The sequence below is a fragment of the Artemia sp. Qi Xiang Cuo genome, chromosome 1 (genome assembly GCF_049724085.1).
Source record: "Artemia sp. Qi Xiang Cuo chromosome 1, ASM4972408v1, whole genome shotgun sequence".
Lineage (NCBI taxonomy): Eukaryota > Metazoa > Arthropoda > Branchiopoda > Anostraca > Artemiidae > Artemia > Artemia sp. Qi Xiang Cuo.
The window spans coordinates 84,157,812-84,181,870 of NC_142794.1; the positions used below are offsets into that span (position 1 = coordinate 84,157,812).

Consider the following 24,059-nt stretch of genomic DNA (forward strand, 5'->3'; position numbering starts at 1 on the left):
TGTCAACTTGTGTCTCTAAAATATAGTTACAACATGGATGTATTTACTAAATTATATATAGTAATTATGTTCCTCACATATAATTATATAGTTATATGTTCCTCATATATATAATTATGTTCCTCATATCTCTATTCGATACCCATGGTATAAAGAGATAAGCAGACAGTTTTGAAGGCGTATGAATTTTTTTTTGCGTTTACCAACATTCGAAGTAAATACAGAACTTTGTCTCGATTTGTTATCCTTGATGCAGAAGCTGCAATTATGCGGGAGACATTTGTGTGAACATTTGGAAATATGGCAGAGTTCCTTTCTACACATCCCAGCAGAGTTCCTGCGACAACAAGCTTAACGCTGGAATCCCAACATCCTGAAAAAAAATCCCATGTTTGTCAGCCCTGGTACGTCAGTAGAAATCGTGCAGTATTTTGGATCCAAAGGGGATCTCAACTGAGAATTCAGCAGTACCAAGTCCTCCCGTGAAATTTCTTTTGCTTTCAAAATAAAGTATTGTCCAACTAGTTACAATTGGAAAGCTGTCATGCACTGGCATATTCCTTCAGTTTTTTGCGCACTAAGCAGTCCACGAACGGTTATAGGTCCTTGTAGTTTTTTTTTTGTCAAGGCAATTTCAATGATGTACTTTTTGTTTCGATCCGACACCATTTTTTAGGGGATTATGGCAATTTTTTGGTTACTATGGGTTGTGTTCGCCTTTTATTAGGTTTAGGTAGGTTATTGGGCTACGCGATCAAACGTTGAACGACATTGCTCTTTCTTTTGACGTATACTACACACAGGAAAAAGCCTTTGGCTTTATCTTAGCACGACTAGTAAAGAACTAATTACCTTATCATCGTTACTCAGGGCACTCTTTAAAGTAATTTACTGTAACATTGTTTATGGTTTTAACCTACGATTATGACGCCACTCGACATCTTGTTTACGAAGACGCAGTTTATGTAAAAAAAAAAATATGGTTTTATTTTAAATACTGTGTTTTGTTAACTATTATTGGCATTAGATATGACAATTTGCTTTAACATGAGCCCTTAAACAGCTCTCTTTGATGTCCTAGGGCCCCGCTAGCAGGGGAGAAAAAAAAAGAGGACACGTAAGTGCTTCCCACGCAGAACAGTAATTTTCCTTGTTATTCAAGCTAGGGGATTGTATTATTCATGTATACGGTTTTTCTCCCGTTCCTAAAACCATCTTGTTCTTCTCTTAAAACCATATCTACAGCATCTTTTAGTTTGAAGAGTATTATCATACTAAGTAATTTGCTTCCTACAGAAACCAAGCTATTGCCTAAAATCCGTAGGTACTTCACCATTTTCAAAAATTATATTCGTAATATTTCTAACATCATAAACAACATATAAAAAAAAACTCACTTACCACACTGTCAGGACTTGAGCTCTTATTAATTTTTGATCTTTTTAGTGCTGTCACTAATTTTGCCTCAGAAAATAAATCTTTTGTCACATCCAAAGGGTCACAAACTTTTTCATTATTTTCTTTATCTTTTCGTGTAACTCTGTCACGGTATAGCACATTCTCAAAAGGTTACAATATTTTACTATTATGCTGTCTGGTTGCATTTTCTAGAGCTTCAGAAATTTTATCCATTGCCTCTACTTCGCACTTCCTTAAGTCATATTTTTATTGCGTATACGATATTTAAACTGTTGTTTTTGGGGGGTTTTGGCGGGGGGATGGTACCTAGGTTAGGTTACGTATTTAATATATGCTATGATTTACCCCCCCCCCCTCCCCTATTTAATTTTGGGATGCCTTTCAGCTGGGGGGCATCCCAATATATATATATATATATATATATATATATATATATATATATATATATATATATATATATATATATATATATATATATATATATATATATATATATATATATATTAGTTAGAAAACCACGACACAGGCTTGTTTTTTGGTAATTTTTCTTTCTTTTTGACTTTATTTATCATTTTAATGTAAACTTTTTAAGAATCGTCTGTAGTTTCGTCATAAAATTTCATTTATTTGTTCCTTGCGATTTCTGTTGCTTTATGTTTGAATGGTTAAATGTTTCTATTTCTTTTCCTTTTCACCTTATCTTGGGCTGACCTTAGCCATATAATATGGCTTACTGGTCTTTAGAAAACTACCTTTTAGAAAATATTTTTCGAAATGAATTTTTATTCCTTTTTCAATTTTCGTACCGTAGTTTAATTATTGCTTAATATACCATAATGAATATATTTGAAGTTTTTTTTTTAGTAGTTTATCTGCTTTAAAATCACAATGTTGTTTTTAGTTTAAATGTGAAAAAAAAATTCGTTCAATATGTATATTCTCCATTTTTTCATGGACTTTCAATGGGGCGGGGGAGGGGGCAGGGGGCTTATTCGCCCTCTTCCGGAGTTCCCCCCCCTCTTTCCCCTTGTATTTTGAAACACACCTTTTTAGTTGCATTTCCATTGAAATATGCCTTTATGTATGTGTTTCTGTAGCAGAATTAAAATAACTGTAAAACTACCTACCTAGATATTGAGAAGTAAATTTTCCCTCCTCCGTCCACCCCTAATTTTTTTTATGAATTGACAAGGTGAATTGTGTTATATTACCTTGTGTATGAAGATCAATAAATCGTACTCAGTGCAAATGGAAAACAATGATTAACATGATATAATGTAGATGATAGGTAAAACCAAAGATGAAGATAAAAATCGAAAATTAAAAATTTGATTCAAGATCGATTTTTTCTTCATTTTAATTTCGTTGTATTCCCTTATGCAGCGTTTTTTCAGTAGTTTTACAGTCTATGATCAAGAGGCCTCCATCATTCAGGGGTTGGCACACATCTGCTACAGTTAGTTTGAGGGCGAAGGTTAAGTTTGAGAAGCTATCTTTTTAAAGCTTTCTTAGCTTACTACCTTTAGAAGGTGATTTCTTATTAATTTAATGCTGAAGAACATGCTTGCCTAGTACGATTATTACTGATTTGTCAAAATCATTTATAGCTGATAAACGGATCTGCTAATGAAACACCGGCTGTATGAATTATGTTGTATTTTGCCAATATTTAAGTATATCTTCTCTCGTAATCATTTAGAATTTGTTCATTGCTTTATTTATACCTTAGATGCCCATATATCCCCACCTACTAACTACAGATGAATAATTTTAAGTATCAAGGACATCAAAATCAATGCATGTTTCTCTCTCTGTACTCATCGTAGGTCTGTTCTTCTGAACACCACTATATAAACTTTGGAGGAGGCTTCTATTATTAGAAACTGAACGTTCTCGTTCCCCTTTAAGAGTCAAAGTGATCAGAGGGAACCGGCTCCCTTCCCTTCAATCTTTTTCTCTCAAAGGGTCCCGATCAAACCTTTGAAAGAGCTATTTGATCCAAAATAATCCAACAGCGAAACAGCTGTGCCTCCGGGGTAGACAATACCCCAGCTCTTGGGACAAGGGCTATAAGTTCTGCTCGTTGCCTATTGTTAACATGTAAGGTTTTCATGGAATACGTGGAGTTTTTGGAATTCGTATGCCTTCGTTCTTCAATCGCAGCGGTCTATAATCATTGTTATTATTCTCCTCTACGCCAGTTCACCTAGGCTTGGATGACATATACCTATTACAATCAACATAGTTATTAAAATACCAAATTTCTACCTGGGATCCGGCCCATTTGATCTTTACGTGTATGTAAAATTCAAGTGAGTCACTATTATCTTGGCCAGTTGATTCTAATAGGGCATTTACCACTATAACTAACAGTTTGCACTGTTTGGTCATAAAAGTTTCAACCAGAATTCTATCGTTAATACGTTCCCAACCTAAGGAAGATTTCTTAGGTTCCTCATTTTTCGTAAGCCTTTCTTCTTTCTTATGTGCCACACCCTTCATACATGAATAAATAAATTCTATTTAACTTAATTTCATGGTTTTTAGCCCCGGGAGATGAGTTCCTGAAATTCTGAGCAAGCTCAGTTTAAAAATGTATGAATTCGTCAGTCAAAATGTCAATGCAGTAGTTTTTTTTTTACATTGTAACGTTGCAAGTCACAACTTCATATTATTCAAAGTATTAAATCTGTTATGGCCTCAAGAAAAGTGGTGGGTGTTCAAGTCGATTTATAACTAGACTGTAAAAAGTCCCTGGGATATTCAGCTGAATGGACAGTTTGGACAATTTGGGCCTATCGTTTTCACTATATGGATTTCCATACTTAGTGAAGTTTTTCCATTGGCCAGACCAGATTTGCTACGCAAGCTATTTCAGGCCTATTACCTCCAAGTCATTATAGATTCATGCCTACATTTATTGTTCTAAAATGTTCATAGAAGATACCATAGCTAGAAAGTGGTTATTCAGCTGGAAACAGCCCACCAAAACAAACAAAAGCATTGAGAGTTATTCATCAATCCAGTGTAAGAATCCAGTTTAATGTTGTACGTTTACTAGGCTGTAACTTCCTCAAAATGTGCCCTCGAGGTTGCCCTTCAGCGCTGTTTACAGTCTTGGCTATGGTTAGGATAACTCGTAATAGGGCCACCCTGACGCTAAAAGCAGAGTTTCCCATCTGGAATTGAGTGGAGAAAAGAAATTATTACAGAGTGGAAAGCTACACATACAAAGTGCAGCTTCAAAGCGGTAAGGCTTGCAACTTCTGAACCTTCACTTCTTTTTCTAGGCCTGTCCTGAAAAAAAAAAAAAAAAAAAAACGCGGTTTTATCTGCTACAACCTTTTGACGATATTTGCTATTTGTAATGATTAATCCAACCGCTACTTTTGAGGTTGTTCTCCGCCATGTTTAGAGTTTTCAAGAGTAATGCACGTGTCTTAAGATACGCTAGATGGTATAGTTGAACGATTTTTCCTTCTCAAAAGTTTGCTTTTTCAGGTGGGGACTACTGATCAAGGACAATTCTGGTTTAGTCCATCTTGTAGTCAATCAATAGTGAGTGGGATTCCGAAAAGCAGAAGACTGTGTAAAACCTCTCCAATTACGTTAATGAAAAATGTGAAAAACCCAGTGGAATTACAAGGTATTTGCTTTTTTCTTCTTTTTTTGCAGCAGAAAGAAAAGCTAAAGCTGGAACTTGTCTTACACGGAAAGAACTGAACTTCTCTTAAAATGGGTCTGTGGAGAGGCTAATAATTTTTTTTTAATCTTACAAATAGAAAAAAGGCTAATACTTTCTGTAGGAAAATAAACATTACAATTCTTTATTGTTAGAGATTAACTAAAAAAAAGAACAAGTTTTTTTTAACTGAAAGTAAGGAGCGACATTAAAACTTAAAACGAAAAGAAATTATTACGTATATGAAAGGGGGTGTCCCCTCCTCCACGCCTCGCGCGTTAACCTAAATTTTTTTATTGTTTTTTAAAATAAAGTTGTGAGACAGAGTCAAGCTTTAGCGTAAAGAGCGAGGTGTTGAGAGGGAAATTATTCCCCTTTCATATACGGAATAATTTCTGTTCGTTTTAAGTTTTAATGTCGCTCCTTACTTTCAGTTAAAAAAATTGTTTGTTTTTTTTAGTTAATTTCTGAACGTTTTTGAATTAATGCAGCTTTGATTTTGGCTCACCGTACATGAATAATTAAAACGAAATTCGCATATTAATTTTCCTTTTTTGGGCTAAATGGCTTTCTCGAAATTTTGTTTGGACGTAACTTACGAATTAACTTATGTAACGAAGTTCCATATTCGTGTGTTCTTAATACGTATATTAGGGAGTTCGCTCCCTACTCGATACCTTGGTCTTTATGCTAAAGTTAGAATTTTTTTTGAATCACAAAGGCCGGTTAATTATAATAGATAGCTCTTTTGAAAGTACTAAAAAACATGAGCGCAAAGAGCGAGGTATTGACTAGGGGGCGAACCCTCTCAAATACGTAATAATTTCTGTTCGTTTTAAGTTTTAATGCTGCTCCTTATTTTCAATTGAAAAAAAACTTGTTTTTTTGTTTAATTTCTGATAGTATTTTAAATAATTCTGGGAAATCTGGCACCCCCTTCATGGAAAGATCCACCCCCGTAACCCCTACTCCGACCCCTACCCCCACTACAAAAAAATTCCTCCTGAAAAAGCCTATATACTACCTAATAATCAATGCTGAATGTGAACGATTGGCTAAGCTTATAACTCACTGCCCTTCCCACGAAAGCAGTGGGGGATCTAATCATTCTCATAGAAACATTTGCTCTGCTTTCGATCACTTTGAACAAAATGGCTGTCCCAAAAGTTTGATCGGGTGATTTCGGGAAATAACGAGCTTGGGAGGGGGCCTATTTGCCCTCCAATTTTTTTGGTCACTTAAAAGAGGCACTAGAACTTTTAATTTCCTTTTGAATGAGCCCTCTCACGATATTCTAGGAATACTGGATCTATACGATCACCCCTGAAAAAAAAAAAAAAAACACGCATCCGTGATCTTTATTCTGGCAAAAAAACAAAATTCCAAATTTTTGCAGATAGGAGCTTGAAACCTCTATAGTAGGGTACCTCAACGTACCAGAGCTCTGATGGTGTGATTTTCATTTGAGTTCTATGACTTTAAGGGGTTGTTTCCCCCTTTTTTTGAAAATTAGGCAAATTTTCTCAGGCGCGTAACTTTCGATGGGTAAGACTAAACTTGATGAAACTGATATGTTTGAAATCAGTATAAAAATCTGATTCTATTGGTATCAAAATTCCGTTTTTTAGAGTTTCGGTTACTATTGAGCCGGGTCGCTCCTTACTTACAGTTCGTTACCATGAACTGTTTGAAAGATAATGTGCAATGACTAAATCCTTCTGTTTGTTTAAATCCTTACTACTATAGTAACAACTTTGCTTGCTTGTCTTTTTCGAAGTATTCGTCTCAGTTTTCTACCCACCGATCAGAAGATTCTCCCAACTGTTCACTTGCTCTGTGACACTCCTTTGGTGCTTTGTCTTTTAGTTGTGCTAGTGACTTTTCTTGTATACTTTTATAACAGCATTTTTTAATAGTAGTTTTTAGTTTAGGAAGTGGAAAACTATATGCTTGAATCATATCTTCAGAGTATGGAGAACAAAGAAAAGGGGGTGTTTCGATCTTACCGAAGTTTTTGAAATTTAGGATACGCTACCAATAATCTTGACTTGAACAGTAAGGAAATTAGGATATTGGGTCTAGCCACACCGAGAGGCAACAGAAGTTGCCAAACCTTGCACATTCAAACAGGATAATTAGGACAATGATATGTTATTATTGTTATTATTGGAGCTCTGCTCCAAATTAAACAGAAAATAGAAAAATCCACACTTGTAATAAATGAAATATAAAAGAAAATAATATATCTTGATGCTTCTTTAAATTTTGATCTAAGTAGCTTGTAGTCACGTAATGATCCAACCGCTTTTTCAAGTTTAGACTCAAAAGTTTGTGTTTTAAAAATGGGAGTAGTATTACTAGGAGAAGTAGTAGTAGGTATAGTATTACAAGAATTAATAATAATAGGAATAGTAGGAGTAATAGGATCAGTGGATGTAGTAGGAGTAAGAGCAGCAGTAGTAGGTCGAGCAGTACTAGGAATAGGAAAAGTGGGAGCAGTAGTGACAGTAGTAAGCGGAGTAGTACTAGGAATAAGAGAATTTGGAGCATATGGATAAGGACTAATAGTAGGAATAGAAGCAGTAGGGGTAGGGGTAGTTGCAGGAAGAGGAGTAGTCCGAGTAATAAGGGTAGTAGTGGTAATAGGAGATGAAGGAGTATTAGTAGGAGCAGCAGTAGTGGTAGCAGTATTCGGAGATGTAGAAGTTAGGGTAGTTGTAGGAATAGTAGAAGTAGGAGTAACAGTAGTAGAAGGAGGAGCATTAGTAGGATTAGGAGTGACAGTAGTACGACTAGGAGTCGGGATTGGGGTAGGAGAAGTCATAGTAGTTGTAGCGGTTGTTGTGGTCATAATAGTGGGAGCAGGAATAGTATTAGTTGTAAGAGACCAATAGTAGGCCGAGTAGCAGTAGAAGGAGTAGTAATTATTGTAGGAATTTGAGTAGTTAGAGCAGTAAGGGTAGCAGTAGTGGTAATAGGAGAAGAAGGATTATTAGTAGAAGTAGCTGTAGTGGTAGCAGTAGTCGGAGCAGTAGAAGTTAGGATAGTTATTTCACAGGCAAACGTATGTTTAGGTCTGTTGCAATCGATTGATTTCGTATGGCACATTTGTTTAGCATCTATTCTGTTTTGGTTTAGTTCAAAACATTCGACTGACATACACCCATTTGATTGTGCCTGGTCCTTTTGTTCTAGCCAGACCCTATTGTTTTCCTGCGCAAATTGCTTTCATAAATCTTGATTCTTCCCTAATTTTTCAACTGGAAATTAGAAAATTTTCTTAACACCATTGTAGACCTAATATCTGGAAGAGCTGCACTGACATCTTGATCATATGCATTACAATGCTTAGAGGCTTCATCCTTTGTCATTTATCTCTTTTCCAAGTCAAAACAATGACATGAAAATGTAATTTCTGGTGGTTTACCACCAGAAATTACTTACATATGCAATTAATTTTCATTGATCAAATTGGGTAATCACAACTTTTATATTAAAAAATAAACACAATAATAGTCTCATTTTTCGTGTATAAAAACTTTGTATGAGACGGTGTAAAATGCTATTATCTCAGTTTCTGTTCAACGCGTTTTCGTTTTTTAGTTTCCTTCCGAATTTTTTAAAACTGAAAAAAATGAAAAACACTGACCGTTTTTCAGATCACTTGCATTTGGAAACTTTTGGAAACTAATTGTAAATTTTTCTCAGCTCTAGCTGAGGTTTTACCTATAAGGGGGCTGAGGTATAAATCATTAATCAGAATTCACCATTTAATTTTTATTCTTCATCTTAGTGCTCTGTCTTTTTGGCAGTTACACGTTTTGCTTGACTTTCGTATATCTTTTCTGTAAGTTTCTTCCGTCAATCTTATGATATCATTGTAGCTGCTCTCTAATTCCCTGTGGATCTAGTGACTGTGTCTTCTTTCTAAAAAATAAAAAACGTTGTCATACGTCCACGGTTACCTAATGATAACCGCCCATATTCCTGTTCAGAAGCGTCCAATTGCCAATAAAACACTTGCCTCCCTCTATATCTTTTTGGCCGCTCTAGATTTTGTAAAATACCATTTTAAATTTTCACTGAAAAAATGTTGTCTTGGTATTTTTATAGAAAATAGTGAAAGAAAAAACAACAACAACAAAGCAGAAGTAGACTTCACGTACTTGACAGATGTGTAAAAAAATGTAATGTCGTTAACTTACAATTACAATGGGGAAACCTCAATTTAAAAAAAAAATCAAAGGGTTCAATTTTAAAATTTCCTGAAGAAATGAAATTCATGATTCAAAATATTACCGCGATTTTTCCGGTTTTCAAACTTGTCATAGATAGAATGCGTTTATGAGGTTATTCAGACATGCGTTTGCGATTTAGCTGTGCTTCATGATTAACTCAAAATCAGATTTGAAGATATTTTGACGATGGAATACCACCATGGATCATAAATCTATTTGATGAAACGGAAGTAGAGATTGTGATACTATAAGAGGAGTTCCTCAAGCTTAGAAATAATGAAGAGTTGAAGGTGAAACTTAAGAAAAGCAAATGTTTTGACTGTAGGCAACAATGCCCAAAAAACTGTCCTGGACTGTGGAAATTGCGATTAAGCTTTTGATAGCCCTTCCCTCGTCATATCTTGTCAAAGAAAGTTACGGTTTGTTACAAACCGTCGTACAAATCTCTAAAAAAAAAGAATTAGAATGAATATCATAGAACTCAGAGATTCGTGCTTATTCATAACAAAACTGAAGCTGAATATCAATAATTTGCTGTGAATCGATCAAGTAGGCTACACCCCTTTCATTAGAATTGTCACTATTTTATTATTGTCATTGTAGAAGTTGCGTTACGTTACTGATGTTTAATTTTAATTATAATGCGATTGTTATAATATTGTAATGTAATATGAACTGAATAATGATCAATAGTTTGATAATTAAGTATTTGAATAAACACAACACAAGAAAGTATACTGCTTCTATTTTTACCACTCTCAAAGGGGTACTTTCTAGATAAGATAGAATTGATTGGTTTCTTGTGTTATAAGTAGATGTTGAAAAAGTAAAGTTGGATGGAATCCCTTTTTTGACTGGCCAACTCAATTATAGTCAAAACCCATTTTACCAACAGGCCAAACACCCTGGTTGAAATCTGATTTCACGAAACATGTTCAGCTTGTTATCTGTCAGAACCGCCCACACCTGCAATGGCGAAGTGGGCAAAAATGTTTGTACCAGGAGGCATCTGAATTAATATTTTATAGTACAAGGAGGAACATTCAATTGCCACAAGATATGACCGCATTTAATATGCATTTAGCGTTTAATATACTGTAAGAAGGCTAAACGTTTAATTCTATTTAAATATATAAAATTGAAAAAGTAAAATTATTTTATATAATAACTGAAATTGAATAAGTAAAATTTGAGTAGTGTAATTTTTATTTTACTTTCAATGCTGTAATAACTGGAAAAGGGAATATTCGTAATATAATTCGCTTTCAATGAAGCGCCAATGACGCAGTAAGCTTTAGGTTTATACAGTTAGGGAAGAAGGCATTAGCTAAACTCTTGTTTGTAGTGAAACTAAATTTTGTCGTGAACGGTTTTGGGAAGAAATAAGATTAAACTAAATATTTGATATGTGATATCAGCTGCTGAAAAGCCCATCATTTCAAAATTTAATATTACTAGAATTTCATTTTTATTTTCAATGTTGTAATAAGTATTTAAGAAAATATTTGTCATATAATTCATTTTCAGTAAAGCGCCAATGACGCAGTAGGTTTTATACTTTTACAGTTATTGAAGGAGTCATTAACCAAACTCTTGTTTGTAGTGATTTTTGTTCGTTTCAATCTTGATTTGCATACTTAATTAAAGCTCTATTAGCTCTAGGCTCTTTACGCTTGTGCCAATCTATGCTGTTTGACTGTTTTTACCAAGCTTTTAACTGCGTTTACTGAAACACAGGGGCGTTTTAATTAGAATAGGAAACTTTTTAAAAGAGCTAACAGCTTTAGTGTAAAGAGCAAGGTAATGAGGAGTGGGCAATCCTTCATATACGGAAAAAATCTTCCAAAATTAATATGCAAATTTTGTTTTAATGGTTTATGTACGGTGAGCCAAATTCGAACCTGCGTTAGTTGAAAAATGTTAAGAATTTAAGTAGAAAAAAAATAATTTTTTTTAACTGAAAGTAAGGAGCGACATTAAAACTTAAAACAAATAGAAAATATTCAGTACATGAAAGGGGCTGTCCCCTCCTCAGCGGCTCGCTCTTTACGCTAAAGTTTTTATTAGTTTAAAAAGAAGAGTTGCGAAAAAGAGTCAAACTTTAGTGTAAAGAGCGAATCGTTGAGGAGGGAACAGCACCTTTTATATACGGAATAATTTCTGTTCGTTTTAAGTTTTAGTATCGTTCCTTATTTTCAATTAAAAAGCTTGTTTTTTTCATGTAATTCAAAAAGGAAAAGCCTATTGCCTATTGCTCACGCATAGCATTTCATATTGCGAAGTAAATAGACATTTTTCGGGAGGCGAATTGTCTCTGGAGAATTTTCAGTGGTGGGGTGTTGGAGATGCCCCCTCTTTTGCTCTTTACGCTAAAGTATGACTTTGTCTCCCAATCCTTTACAAACCACAAGTCAAACACAAGGTTCGTTAAGTTAGAACTGTTTATTATTTGATTAAATCAACATAACAAAAAACATATACCCCCAACAGAGAGCAAAGCTCGTAAAATTGGGTAAAAAAAAAAAAAAAAAAAAAAAAAACATTTCCTCATTATAACAAAAGATAGAAAAAAAAAAAAAACCTGGTTAAAGAAAAAAACAAAAAACATAACAAACATAGATAAAACAAACGCTGGACAAGTGAGGCACGGAAGGCTATCCCAACATGGGTAACAAATATAAACAAAAAAAAAAAAAAAATAATAATAATAATAAAATTTCTATTCCACCATCACAGGTCAATACATAATTTTAATATTTTCTTCCTTAGAACTGATATTTGCCGAAATGATGCCTCAATTTGAATTCTATCTTTCAGCTTATATTTATTTGAAATAAATGGTATTTGGTATCTAATTGAAAATCTAGATCTTTCACAATTAACAAAGGGAATTCGATATGTTCCAGAACACCTAAGAGCCGAAGGAGGGGGCAGAATCAACAGAGATTTTTCATAAAAATAACTACTAGGATCTTGTATTTTAAAATGCCATATTGATATATTAAGTTCTCTTATATGTTTCAGATCTAATAAATTCAAGAAAAGAAATAATGTTTCATTTTCCAATGCATCTCTAAGTTTTGATGGACGATGTAAAAAATTTCCAAGTATTCTCACTGCTTTATTTTGAAGGATCTGTAGGGGTTTCATATGCGTCCAAAAAGTATTTAAATAAATAATTGTGCAATAATTTAAATAAGGAGCAATCAAAGAATGATAAATTATTTTTAAAATTGAAAATGGAAAAACATGTTGCAAACGATACATAGACCCAATATTTTGCGAAAGTTTCACCCTTAAATGATCAATATGAGTTTGAAATGACAAAAGGGGATCAATAAAAACTCCTAAATAACGATACGATTGAACTCTACGTATTTTATGCTCACCAACTTGAAGCTCCTGACATGAAATTTTTTTAGTAGCACGTTTTGAATGACCAAAAACCATAAATTCAGTCTTCTTAAAATTCGGTACTAAATAATTAGAAACAAACCATCGATTAACTGAACTAACAGTGTTAAACAAATTTTGAATTAATGTAGATGAATCCTTCGCTTTAACAGAAACAGCTGTGTCATCTGCAAATAAAATTGCAAGACCATTATTTCCCTGCAAACATCGTGGAAGATCATTAATATACATCAAAAATAAAAGCGGACCTAATACCGATCCTTGTGGGACACCAATATCATCAAGATCATTTAAACTAGACATATGTCCATCAACATCTACCACGATTTTACGTCCATAAAGGTATGATCTTATTATTTCTAGTCCTTTCCCTCTTATACCGGAATTTTCCAAAGAATAAGATAGCTTTTTGAACATTCTAAATAACGTTAGCGTGAAGAGCGAGGTATTATGAAGGGGGTATCCTTCTCATATAGGGAATAAGTTAGGTTCGTTTAAGTTTTATTGTTGATCCTTTCTTTTTGCTGAAAACAGCCAGTGGTTTATTTCCCTTTATCTAGAGGCTGAGTTCGTGTATCTGCAAATATAGATTTTTCTGGCAAGTATTCATGTCATCGAATCTTGTTTTATATTATTCAATTTTTGGAAAAAAAATTGTGGAAAATGCTCTTTAATTACAATTTTTGATACTGAACTTTGGCAAACCGAAGAGTTAATTAATTTTAGCAAAAAAAATTATCGGAGATATAACAAATATAGAAAGTGAAGACATCAAGGTACTTGTCTATTATATAAAACACACACGAGAAGTGAAGTTTGGTGACAATAAAATATGATGAAAATAGAATACTATATTTGCAAAATTGTGAACGTCATTTGTGAATTATTAAATTGGGAGCTTTGGCGTCGGCTAACCGTCTCAAAGACAAAGGAAAGTTCATTATTCACGCGGGTCTTGACCTAGTTCATTTTCGTTCATTATTAACGCGATTTTTGAGGACACCGGTTAGTTTGCTTCGACTAGTGGAAGAATATAGTGTCTCACCATGGATTTTCAAGAATCTTTTTAGATTTTTGGAAGGGCTACAACACACCTGATCTGGAAAAAGCAGGTTTCACTCATTTGAAAGTGAACCACAAAAATAATTTGTCGACCCAGAAGCCGGCGTCTCTACCCAAAAAGTAGAGAGAATGTGGGGTTCTGCAAAGTGGAGGAACAAACAGCACCGAGGTACATCCCGCCATTATTTACATTCATACTTAATAGAGTACAAGTGGCGGGTGGCAGTAAAGGCAGAAGGCCGAGTTTATTTCAACGCGATTCTTGAGGACATTTCTGAGTTCTGTGAGCATGTTTTAAAGTTGTAGTTCTCACAATTTTGCTAGTAAAGTATTCTATTTTCATCATGTTTTTTAATTAGGTTAAATAGGTTTGGCTAGTTTAAAATAGGTTTGTTTAGGTTATGTATTTAAAATATGCTATGCTTTACCCCCCCCCCAATGTGCAAATACATAGCTCGAATTTGTTTCTAAACTATTATATTTTCATCATAATATTGCTTTATTTCATTAGCATTCACCAAACTTCACTCTCGAGTGTGTTTTATATAATAGACAAGTACCGACATCTATATATTGTTTAGTCAAATTATCCCCCAACAATTCCGATTCAAATCGAATCATCCCATCACAAAAATCATCTAATAACGGACTTGAAGTAAAATAGTAGAGCGCTTTGATTGCGTGAGCTCTGCATTTACTTTGTCAACGTAGCGTTAACCAGCGATACGAAGTTAGAATGTGACGTAAATTATGCTAATAATGTACACATTTTTCCTGAGGCTCTGACTAACTACTTTAATTTTTACATCCGCTCACAGCACAACCAATTAATGAATCAACTAATTAACCATTCAACTGTCACTTTCTTTTTCGAAGAATGTTAATTCGTGTTTGGAACTCAGCTGCAACGAAAATGTCCATAGTTAGGTCTAATCTTCAAATTTTTGTTGAGTTTTGAGAATATGATAGAAACTTAGCTGCAGAGAGTCTAGCAGAACCAGCAAAATTTTGAAAGTGGTCAATGAGATAAAAGGCTTTGGGAATTCTCATTTAGGGTATAGTAACACGCTTTAAAAGGTAAAGGTGTTTTTTCACTCTTAAAAAAAGTCTGGAAGAATAGGAAGATAAGTCTGCAAACCAAGATTAGAATATTAGAATCTACAGTGGTCAAATATGGCTCTGAAGCATGGACGCTCCGAAAAGCGGATGAAGATTTGCTAGATGTTTTCCAGAGAAATTGCTTAAGGATTGTTCTGGGTTCCCAGCTGACTGACCGTATTTCAAACAATAAGCTATGCGGGACCTGTGGTTCAATACCGCTCTCTAGGGCTCTAATGGAAGAAAGGTTGAGGTGGTTAGGGCACGTTGTGCGGATGAATGATGGCAGATTGCCGAAGGTTGTTCTTTTCGGCCAACCATCTAGGGCTAAACGGAAAGCAGGTCGTCCCCGTCTGGGGTGGGAGGACGACCTAAAGAAAGATTTAAAGGAAATGGGAACTTCGTGGGCGGGTGTAAAAAGGGAGGCTTTAAATAGATTGGGATGGGAGAGGAGCATGCGTAGCTGTGTTGGCCTCAGGCGGCTTGGTGCTGCGGTGAGTTGTTAGTAGTAGTAGTAGTAGTTTAAAAGGTAAAAGATCGAGTTTTCAATTTACATATATAATTTTCAGGTATTTTGGATTCTCACATAAGAGATGGAGCAGCACTTTGTGAATTTTTTAGCTGGTTAGAACAAGCAGTGGACTCAAGTGAAGTCGATGAAATAACTGCTGTTGAAAAGTCTAGAGAATTCCGGACTAGCTACGAAAATTTTGTTGGACTCAGTTTTTCAACTATTGCATCATCTGGACCCAATGGTGCTTTTGTGCATTACAGACCAAAGGAGGAGACGTGCAGAAAACTATCTCGCGAAGACATGTTCTTACTTGATTCCGGAGCTCACTATAAGTAAGCCATGATTAATATTTGAAATTTTTTAGACTGAAATCTTTAAATGGTTAAAGTTTTTGGTATTGTAGGCTTATGTTGTCCAATAGGTTGAAGTACTTACACCCTATGTGTACTCGGGTTTGACCTTGGGGGAGGAGATACTGCTCATTTTTTTATGTAATCATGACTCGAAATTTACACCATTTTGGAGTAATGTATGCCTTATTACAATGAAGAAACTGCGATTCAGATAAAGAGATTTACAAAAACTATCATCCGTTTGAAGCGGTTAGGTTAAGGTCATCTATTGCCTATCTACGAATAATCATTCGATTACGAGTCCAAAGAAAATAAAGAGCCGTGAAAGAAAAAAAAAAAAAACACAGTAAAACAGCCACAACTCAAGCGATTGCTTTGAAAGAACACGTATTTGGACCAAGTGATTACGAAATGCTATCAGTCATCCGGAAATGACGAGATTTGGGTCATCTGTCTCATATTTAAAGGTAATTATTCGATTATGAGTTCAAATTTGAATTCCTAGCAAAAATCGGCAAACATAAAAAGTGTACATATTTATTTTCCTTCTTTTATCCATGTGTATAAACAGTCTACAGGAAAGCACTAAGGACACTACATAGGGAATCGCAAAAGCGACATATTGGCGGGCCATCACAGTGTGGTTTGAAAGCATCTGAGATTGTACAAGTGATCCACAAGAGTTTTTAATCTTGAAACTAAAATGTTCAAAATGTGTAGGACAAGTAGCTTTTAAATATAACGAGATCGGCTTACTTAGATAACCCACAGTAGGCACAAGTGCATTAACATTATTAACTAGCACTAGACTTTGCGGCAGATTATCACTACGATTACTAGTAAATTTCACTTCTTCGCTTTCAATTGTATTTTATTTCAAGCCTATAAAAGTATTCTGTTCGATCAGAATTTCTTAGTTCCCTTCAATTTGACAAAACAATCTACTCAATGACTCTTCTGAACAGCTGCATCAGTATTGTTTAAAAGCGTGGTCAAGAAATCACATCCGGATCAAAACTCTTTCTCACCAAAATAATCCCTAATGAGATAAACGATGTATAAGGTGAAGGTAATTCCATACTAACACCAAGCCGTCAATAAATACTGTGATAGGTACTACTATAATATAGATATAGATAAATCATAATATAATATAGATAAACGATGTATAAGGTGAAGGTAATTTCATACTAACACCAAGCCGTCAATAAATACTGTGATAGGTACTACTATAGATCAGTCTAACCTTCGTTGCCGAGCTTACGCAAGTTTTTGCTGATTTATACCAGACTCGAATGCCTCTTTTGCATCATCCAGTGCAAGATATAGTACCCCTCTAATTTTGAACGTTTCAAAATAGCTGTTTTTTTATACTGAGGCTTAATTTAAATTAATAAATATAAGTCCTAAGTGGTATAAATATAAAATGAATATAAGTAAGGGTGAATTTTTTTTAGCTTTTTTGTGTGTAGCATTTTGTAATACAAAAGAGGTAGAACATATTAACACATTAGCGAGGATTGATCGGATATATTTACAACTAAGACCTTTTTTTTAATTCAAACTGGTTATTTCATCAATTTTTTGTAGTTCCATCAGCTGATATAGTACTGGATGATATAGTACTGGACACCAGGGATGCACAATTGAGAGGTTACTTGAACCGCCCAATTCAGCAATTAGACCTTTATTTATAGAGCAAATATAGTTCAACTGTTGGCTTCATTAGTTTTTTCAAGAAATTTTAATTCGGTTAGTGTGATTTTCAATTCAATAATAAATAAATTTAGTTTCAAAATTGTTAAGAATGTATTAAAAAAAAACTATAACAAAAATGTCGAAAATTGCAGTTTATAATCGCAAGATTTAAAGAAATGTTTGTTTTTAATCGTGTCCAGTGTAGAACCAAAAACTTCTGATTAACACTGAACACCCTCTCGTCACCGGGATACTTAAGTTGTTTTTTCCTCAAGGTGTTAAATTTGGATATTTGTTTTTGTTTCCTTCCTTTTCTAATCCTTTGTTTTGAAGTGTCACTTATTTTTCATTCTCTTAAATGTCAATTCTTTGGGAGCTCCAGTCCAATTAGTCCTTGATGTCTATATCAATTTGATTTGGTCTAAAATAATAAAGCTAACACTAATCAAAATAATTACAGTTTTTGTTATTCCTGTCTTTTTTTAAATAAACATTGAAAAGTTGGGCCCACAATGCAAATTTGTGAATATTGGACTAGACTTAAACTAAATATAATTATTGTACAAACAAGATGTTTTGTTCCAGTTTCGATGACAAAAGAACAAAACTAGTTTTTTCCGATACACTGTGTGTAAAACGGTCTATTTTGAGCTCGTAAATGCCAAGACTGGCACTGATCAATAAGTCTTTTGGACAGGAAAATTTTAGGAACTTGACAGACCCAGAACAATCAGTGACAAATCTTTGAAAAGATCCTCGATCCAATGTTTGGGGATTCCACAATCTTCAACTCAAACTCTTAATCTTCTTCTTCTTGTTTTGATTGTTATGGAGGATACTATAATCCCATAATCTCATCATCGGAACCAAATTCCGGATCTTAATTTCTGTTGATTCCAAGTTTAAAAATTAAGTTCTCATAGGATTACTCACTTTCTACTTTCAGAGATGGCACCACTGATGTCACTAGAACTGTTCACCTAGGAGTTCCTACAGATTTTCAGCGAGAGTGTTATACCAGAGTTTTAAAGGGCCACATAGCTATTCGAAAGACAATTTGTCCAGCGAAAACCAAGGTAAAAGCAATTTGTTGCTAGCTAGCTGTCCTAGTGTAAGGGACGGCTAGGACATTGTATGAAAAGGCGATAACTGTCGCCTTTTCATGCGACAGTTATCGTTTTATATCATAACTTTATTTTCAGTCCATCCTTTTTAAAAATTAATTGTCGTAATTTGAGACTTGCACTACTTGTTTCCTCCAGTAAATATTATCATGGCTTGATATTTTTATATTTATAGCAACAGAAAATCATCTGAGCATTTCTAAAACTCATTCAATCTGTTTGAGTTTATGGAATTATTAAAAAAAAAAAATTGTATAAGAAAGGAGCTCGAACTAGATTTTAGATTTGATAGTAATGCATATTTTAGATCTATTCTCTTCAAGCTAATATAAAAGAGAATATATCGAGTCTCTCGAAAGCTCACTTTCTAAGACTGATTTTGTAAAAATAGTTAAAGAAAGGAAAAGCATGTAAGAAATGAACTCAAGGTATATTCTTACAATGCGGTATGAGCCATCCTACCTTTCACAGTAAACTTTTGTAATGCGGTTTGAACCATCATGCGTCCCAAATCTTATGCCTATTCAAGACGAAAGAAGAGATAAACAAGGATAATAACAGGCCGTGAAAAAAGCAAATGCCTTTTAAGAATGCTTTACATAAAATGAGATTTTGAAATGCCATTCATGATTTTATTTTTTATTCACTTACTCTTGCATTGTTGCTTTGAAAAAAATTTTCCTACTTTCGGTTCAGCCTTTGTTTTAAGGATTGGTTTTTATTTTATCCTTTAAATTTTTATATGTATTTTTTTATTATTTGCACTGAAGACAGTCAAGCGAAGGTTTTGTCCGAAATATTTGCATAGTTCTCTTCGTTTTTATTTTTATTATGATCATTATTTTCTATTAATATCGGCTATTATTATTCTCATTTTTCTCATCTTTACGATTCTTTCGTCTTGTCATGATTAGCCAGTATGGTCTCAAAAATTATTTATGCCTATTCAAAAAAAAGAAGAAATCGTGAAAACTCAATTTTTTGTCCTAGACACCCCAGCAACAGGAATTCTATCTAAAGAAACTATAAAACGTAATGTCACTTAAGCATAACATGATTAAAATGCAGTTTTTAAGCCTGAACCTCTACTCAACCCCTACTGAAGCTTAGAGGATCTAGTGCAGAGCATTGCAGAGCTCCCAGACAAATTAGGAAAAACATATTTGTCAATTAGATCCCGAAAAGGCTCAAATTTGGAATGGGTCAGCTGGAGGAGGTGGAAGAGCTCAAACACCGGAGTCTTGTCAAATCTGATGGTAGTCTAGAATCAGAGGATACTGCACATCTTGCTTGCTCAAGATGCACCTTTGATAAGCTGTGGAACGTATGGAGGAATACAATATACTCGCTGAGACTCTAGTCCCAATCATTCAATTATACCGTCCTACCCGTACTAATTGATGGATGAGAAACTTTGGTGTTAATAAAATAGTGTTGCCTTATACTGTTGCTCCCTTATGTGCCATCCAACGTGGGAAGGCAAAAACATTAACGTTTCTGCTCAGCTATTTCCCAAGGATTGCCACATATAATTTCAGGTCTTTTTTGAAGTACCATCCCAACGAAATAACATATCATTAGTTTACTTATTGGCAATTAGATATTATTAGTTAACCCTTTTTTCGTTATAAATTAGCATAAATTACTTGCTATACCTCTATGTCCTTTTTTTATGTATAACAAAATTGTAATATGCACTACAGCCAAATGCATCAAATCCTTTTCGAGGGGGGGGGGGAGAGGGGTCAATAAAATAGAGTAAAAACGGGGCATCTCGTGAAAATGTAAGACGTTAATGGGAAATCTTTAAAATATTGAAATTGTTGCTGGTGGTCCGGCAGTGCAGTGGCACAGAAAGTATGCCTGTTGTTAGTGTTAAACTTGATTCGTTGCATTAGTGAGATACGGAGACAAGAGATTGACCCCTGCTAATCACTTTCTAAAAAAAAGCTGAAAGAGTAAGATGCAGTACAGATGTTGTGCCTCTATTTCACTGCATCTTCTAGCAAAAGGAATACTAGTAACGTAAAGGCATCACATGAAACATCTTTAATGACACTGCTATTACTAATAATAATAATAACTCACCGCAGCACCAAACTGCCTGAGGCCAACACAGATTTGCAGGCTCCTCCTCCATCCAAATCTATCCAAAGGCTCCCTCTACACCCTCCCTGGAAGTTCCCATTTCCTTTAAATCTTTCTTTATTAAATCCTTTACCCCAGACGTGGATGACCCGCTTTCCGTTTAGCCCTAGACGGTTGGCCGAAAAGGACAATTTTCAGCAATCTGTCATCCTTCATCCGCAGATTGTGCCCTAGCCGTCTCAACCTTTCATTCATTATAGCTCGAGAAAGCTGGATTGAACCACATTTTTCGTACAGCCTACAGTTTGAAATACGGTCAGTCAGCCGGGTACCCAAAACAATCCGTAGGCAATTTCTCTGGAAAATATCTAGTAAATCTTCATCCACTTTTCGGACCGCCCATGCTTCAGAGCCATATATGACCACTGTCATCATTGTACCTCCCAATATTCCAATCTTGGTTTGCAGACATACCTTCCTATTTTTCCAAACTTTCTTTAACTGTGAAATAACACTCTGGCCTTCGCTATTCTACTTTTAACATCTTCTCTGCTCCCACCGTCTTTACTAATAATACTACCCTTTTCATCTTCACTTATTTCTAGCCTTAGTGGCTTAGTCTTCTTAATATTAATTTTCAAACGTATTCTAGCACCCTGAACTTGCAAAACCTTTAAAAGCTCATTCATTTTGCTCATACTTCCATCTAGGATGCTTAAATCATCAGCATAATCTAAGTCCAGAGGACTTTTTCTTCCCTATTTGATTCCGTGGTCTCACATTGCCTTTCCTGTGAAGTCCGTCAAAATGACCCATGTAAAGGGAGATAGAAGGCAACCCTGCTTAACTCCTGATTTAATACAAAATCAGCTACTAACCTCATTTCCTACCTTAACCGCTGCAGTCTTATTCTCTTGAATAGCACTAATCACTTTAATGTATTTGTCTGGTATACCATACAAAGATAAGACCTTCGCTAAAGCTCTTCTGTCAACAGAATCAAATGCTTGCTCATAATCTATAAAACTAAGGACTACAAATGTTAGTAAAACTAAGGCACTTCTCAATTATTAACCTTTGAGTGAAAATTTGGTCGACATATCCCCTACCTTTTCTAAAACTGCATTGATCTTCTCTTAAAGCTTTGTGTATAGCATCTCTCAGTCTAAAAAGTATCATATTACTAAGTAATGTTTGACCTACAGAGACCAGACTAATGCCTCGATAATTAGGACACTCATTCGTTATCACCTTTCTTGTATAGTGGTTTAATTATGGTTTTCCTAAAATCGTTAGATACTTCTCCTTTTTCTCAAATCATATTCATAATCTTCAGTAACTTATTTCTAACTTCAGAGCCATCATATTTAAAAATCTCATTTAACGCACTATCAGCACCCGGAGCCTTATTATTTTTTAATCCTTTTAGTACTGTCGCTAATTCATCCTCAAAAAAGTTCCTTCACATCCAAGGTATCACAAACTTTTTCATTGTCCTCTATATCTTTCCCTGCAACTGTATCTCGGTTTAGCATGTTTTCAAAATGTTCTACCTATTTCTCTTTAACTCTTTCCTATCACTGATTGTGGAGCCGTTCTTAGTTTTAACTATAGCCAGTCCGGATTGACTACTCCCTCTCAATTTATCAACATATCGGTGCAATAATTGAATATTGTGCTGTCTAACTGTATCTACTAAATCTTTAGCAATTTTATCCATGGCCTCCACTTCACACCTCCTTAGTTCATATTTTGATGCTTTCTCCACTTTCTTTACATTCCTTTTTTTATATGATCTATCACTCAGATAATCCTTATACAAGTAGTTTTTTTGTAAAAAAAAACAAAAAAAAAACGAATCATCTATGGCAAGTTCTTTGCTTATGAAGTCAAGACAGGGTTTGCACCCAGCTGTGCTAGTAGACTTCTGTTGGAACTTTAAAATTGTGGAAAATTACTTGTCTGTTTGTGAAATAGTGACGTTGGTTAACTTCCTGTAGTAATCTTAGGAAATACCATCATAACACTTGAAGATTCCTAAACTGTCTGTTGGTAAATTTGTAGCAATAGTATTAGTCATAATGTAAAGTTTGGATGACTTGGCCTAACGAGACAGTGCTATTCCTTTCTTTTTTTGGGGGAGGGGGGGCAGTTACTTTTTTTTAACTTTTAGTTTCCCTTATACAGATTGTTCAAGCCAATAAAAATGCTGAATATCGTAAATTCGTATATTCGTAACGTTTAATATTATTTGTCGTTTATATCTAAATTCTAACATTTTTGTGGTTAAAATGATGTTTTTTTTGTTGTTTTTTTTTACCGCAACAGGAAGGAGGGTTTTTTTAAAATAATTTTACCCTTCCAGGAGGAATCCTTTGCTATTGATCGGAAGGGGGGGGGGCAGAAAATGGTGAATTGAACTGAACTTCATGATAACTTAGCACATTCTGTTTAATGACATGAGCCTACATCCCTGTATATCAGGTCTTGGAAATTGGTCCAAAAGTTTTTTCTCAATAGATTTTAAAATTTGCCAATGAAAAGATGACTACTTGTTGTCTCATGATGCCAATCAGGGTGCACCCCAAGACCCCCCTTGTATATTTCTTTGTGTACTATCTTTCGCGTTGCTCTAATGTAAAACCTACTCTTCACAGACAGATGAATAGAAATAGGGAATGAAAAAGAAATAATTTTTTTCTAAAACTTTGAGTGAGGTAAGTATCTTAATGAACAATGAGAGCTCATTAAAAGTTATCTTAATATAAGATAGTAAGTAATATATTACTGAGACTAGTTTATTGTGATTCAATTTTTGGTTAAATCAACGTAGTCCTTATTTTCACTTTCAGATGCCTCTAGAACCATGGAAAATGTGTTCAAATGGAGGAAACTTTTGGATTTGAGTTGCAGTATTTGAAACACTTTGTGTCTGTTTTATTTATAAGATGAAAGCGAAGAAATATATCTTTTTCTGAGGGGTTAGTTAGGCCCCATCTAAAGCTTAACTAGCACAGCCGGTATTCCTGAGCAGACAAAATTAAGGCTTGATGTGTTACAGATTGTTTACAGAAAACTTGGCAAGATCAAACTGACCGAACCCCATGAAACTTTAAAATTATAATTCTATGCCCAGTTTTGCTGCGTTATATAAGAAACAGTCATTTATTTCCTTTGGAAAATACAAAAGCAATGAGCCATGCCATAAATTGGTTCACTTGACGAAGTTAGTCCATGATGCTTAAGAAAGAATAATTGTTCACAGTTTTTATGCTCAGATGCAATTTCTATAGGGAAGCGCAGCTTTTATCCAAGGGGGTTACCACTTTCCCCCACTTCTTATAGCCTACATTTCTTGGTGCCACGTCT

At 34.6% G+C, this 24,059-nt stretch overlaps 1 protein-coding gene across 3 annotated transcripts in view; it reads left to right on the forward strand.

Annotated features, from left to right (window-relative positions):
- Window positions 1-24,059, forward strand: part of ApepP (Aminopeptidase P) — a 70,735-nt gene that overhangs the window by 37,492 nt on the left and 9,184 nt on the right. For all 3 annotated transcript variants that reach the window (XM_089087432.1, XM_089087447.1, XM_089087440.1), the window contains exons 7-9: window positions 4,921-5,065; window positions 15,483-15,759; window positions 18,425-18,554. In XM_089087432.1, coding sequence (XP_088943558.1) covers window positions 4,921-5,065; window positions 15,483-15,759; window positions 18,425-18,554 — 552 coding nt within the window. The remainder of the gene's footprint in view (window positions 1-4,920; window positions 5,066-15,482; window positions 15,760-18,424; window positions 18,555-24,059) is intronic.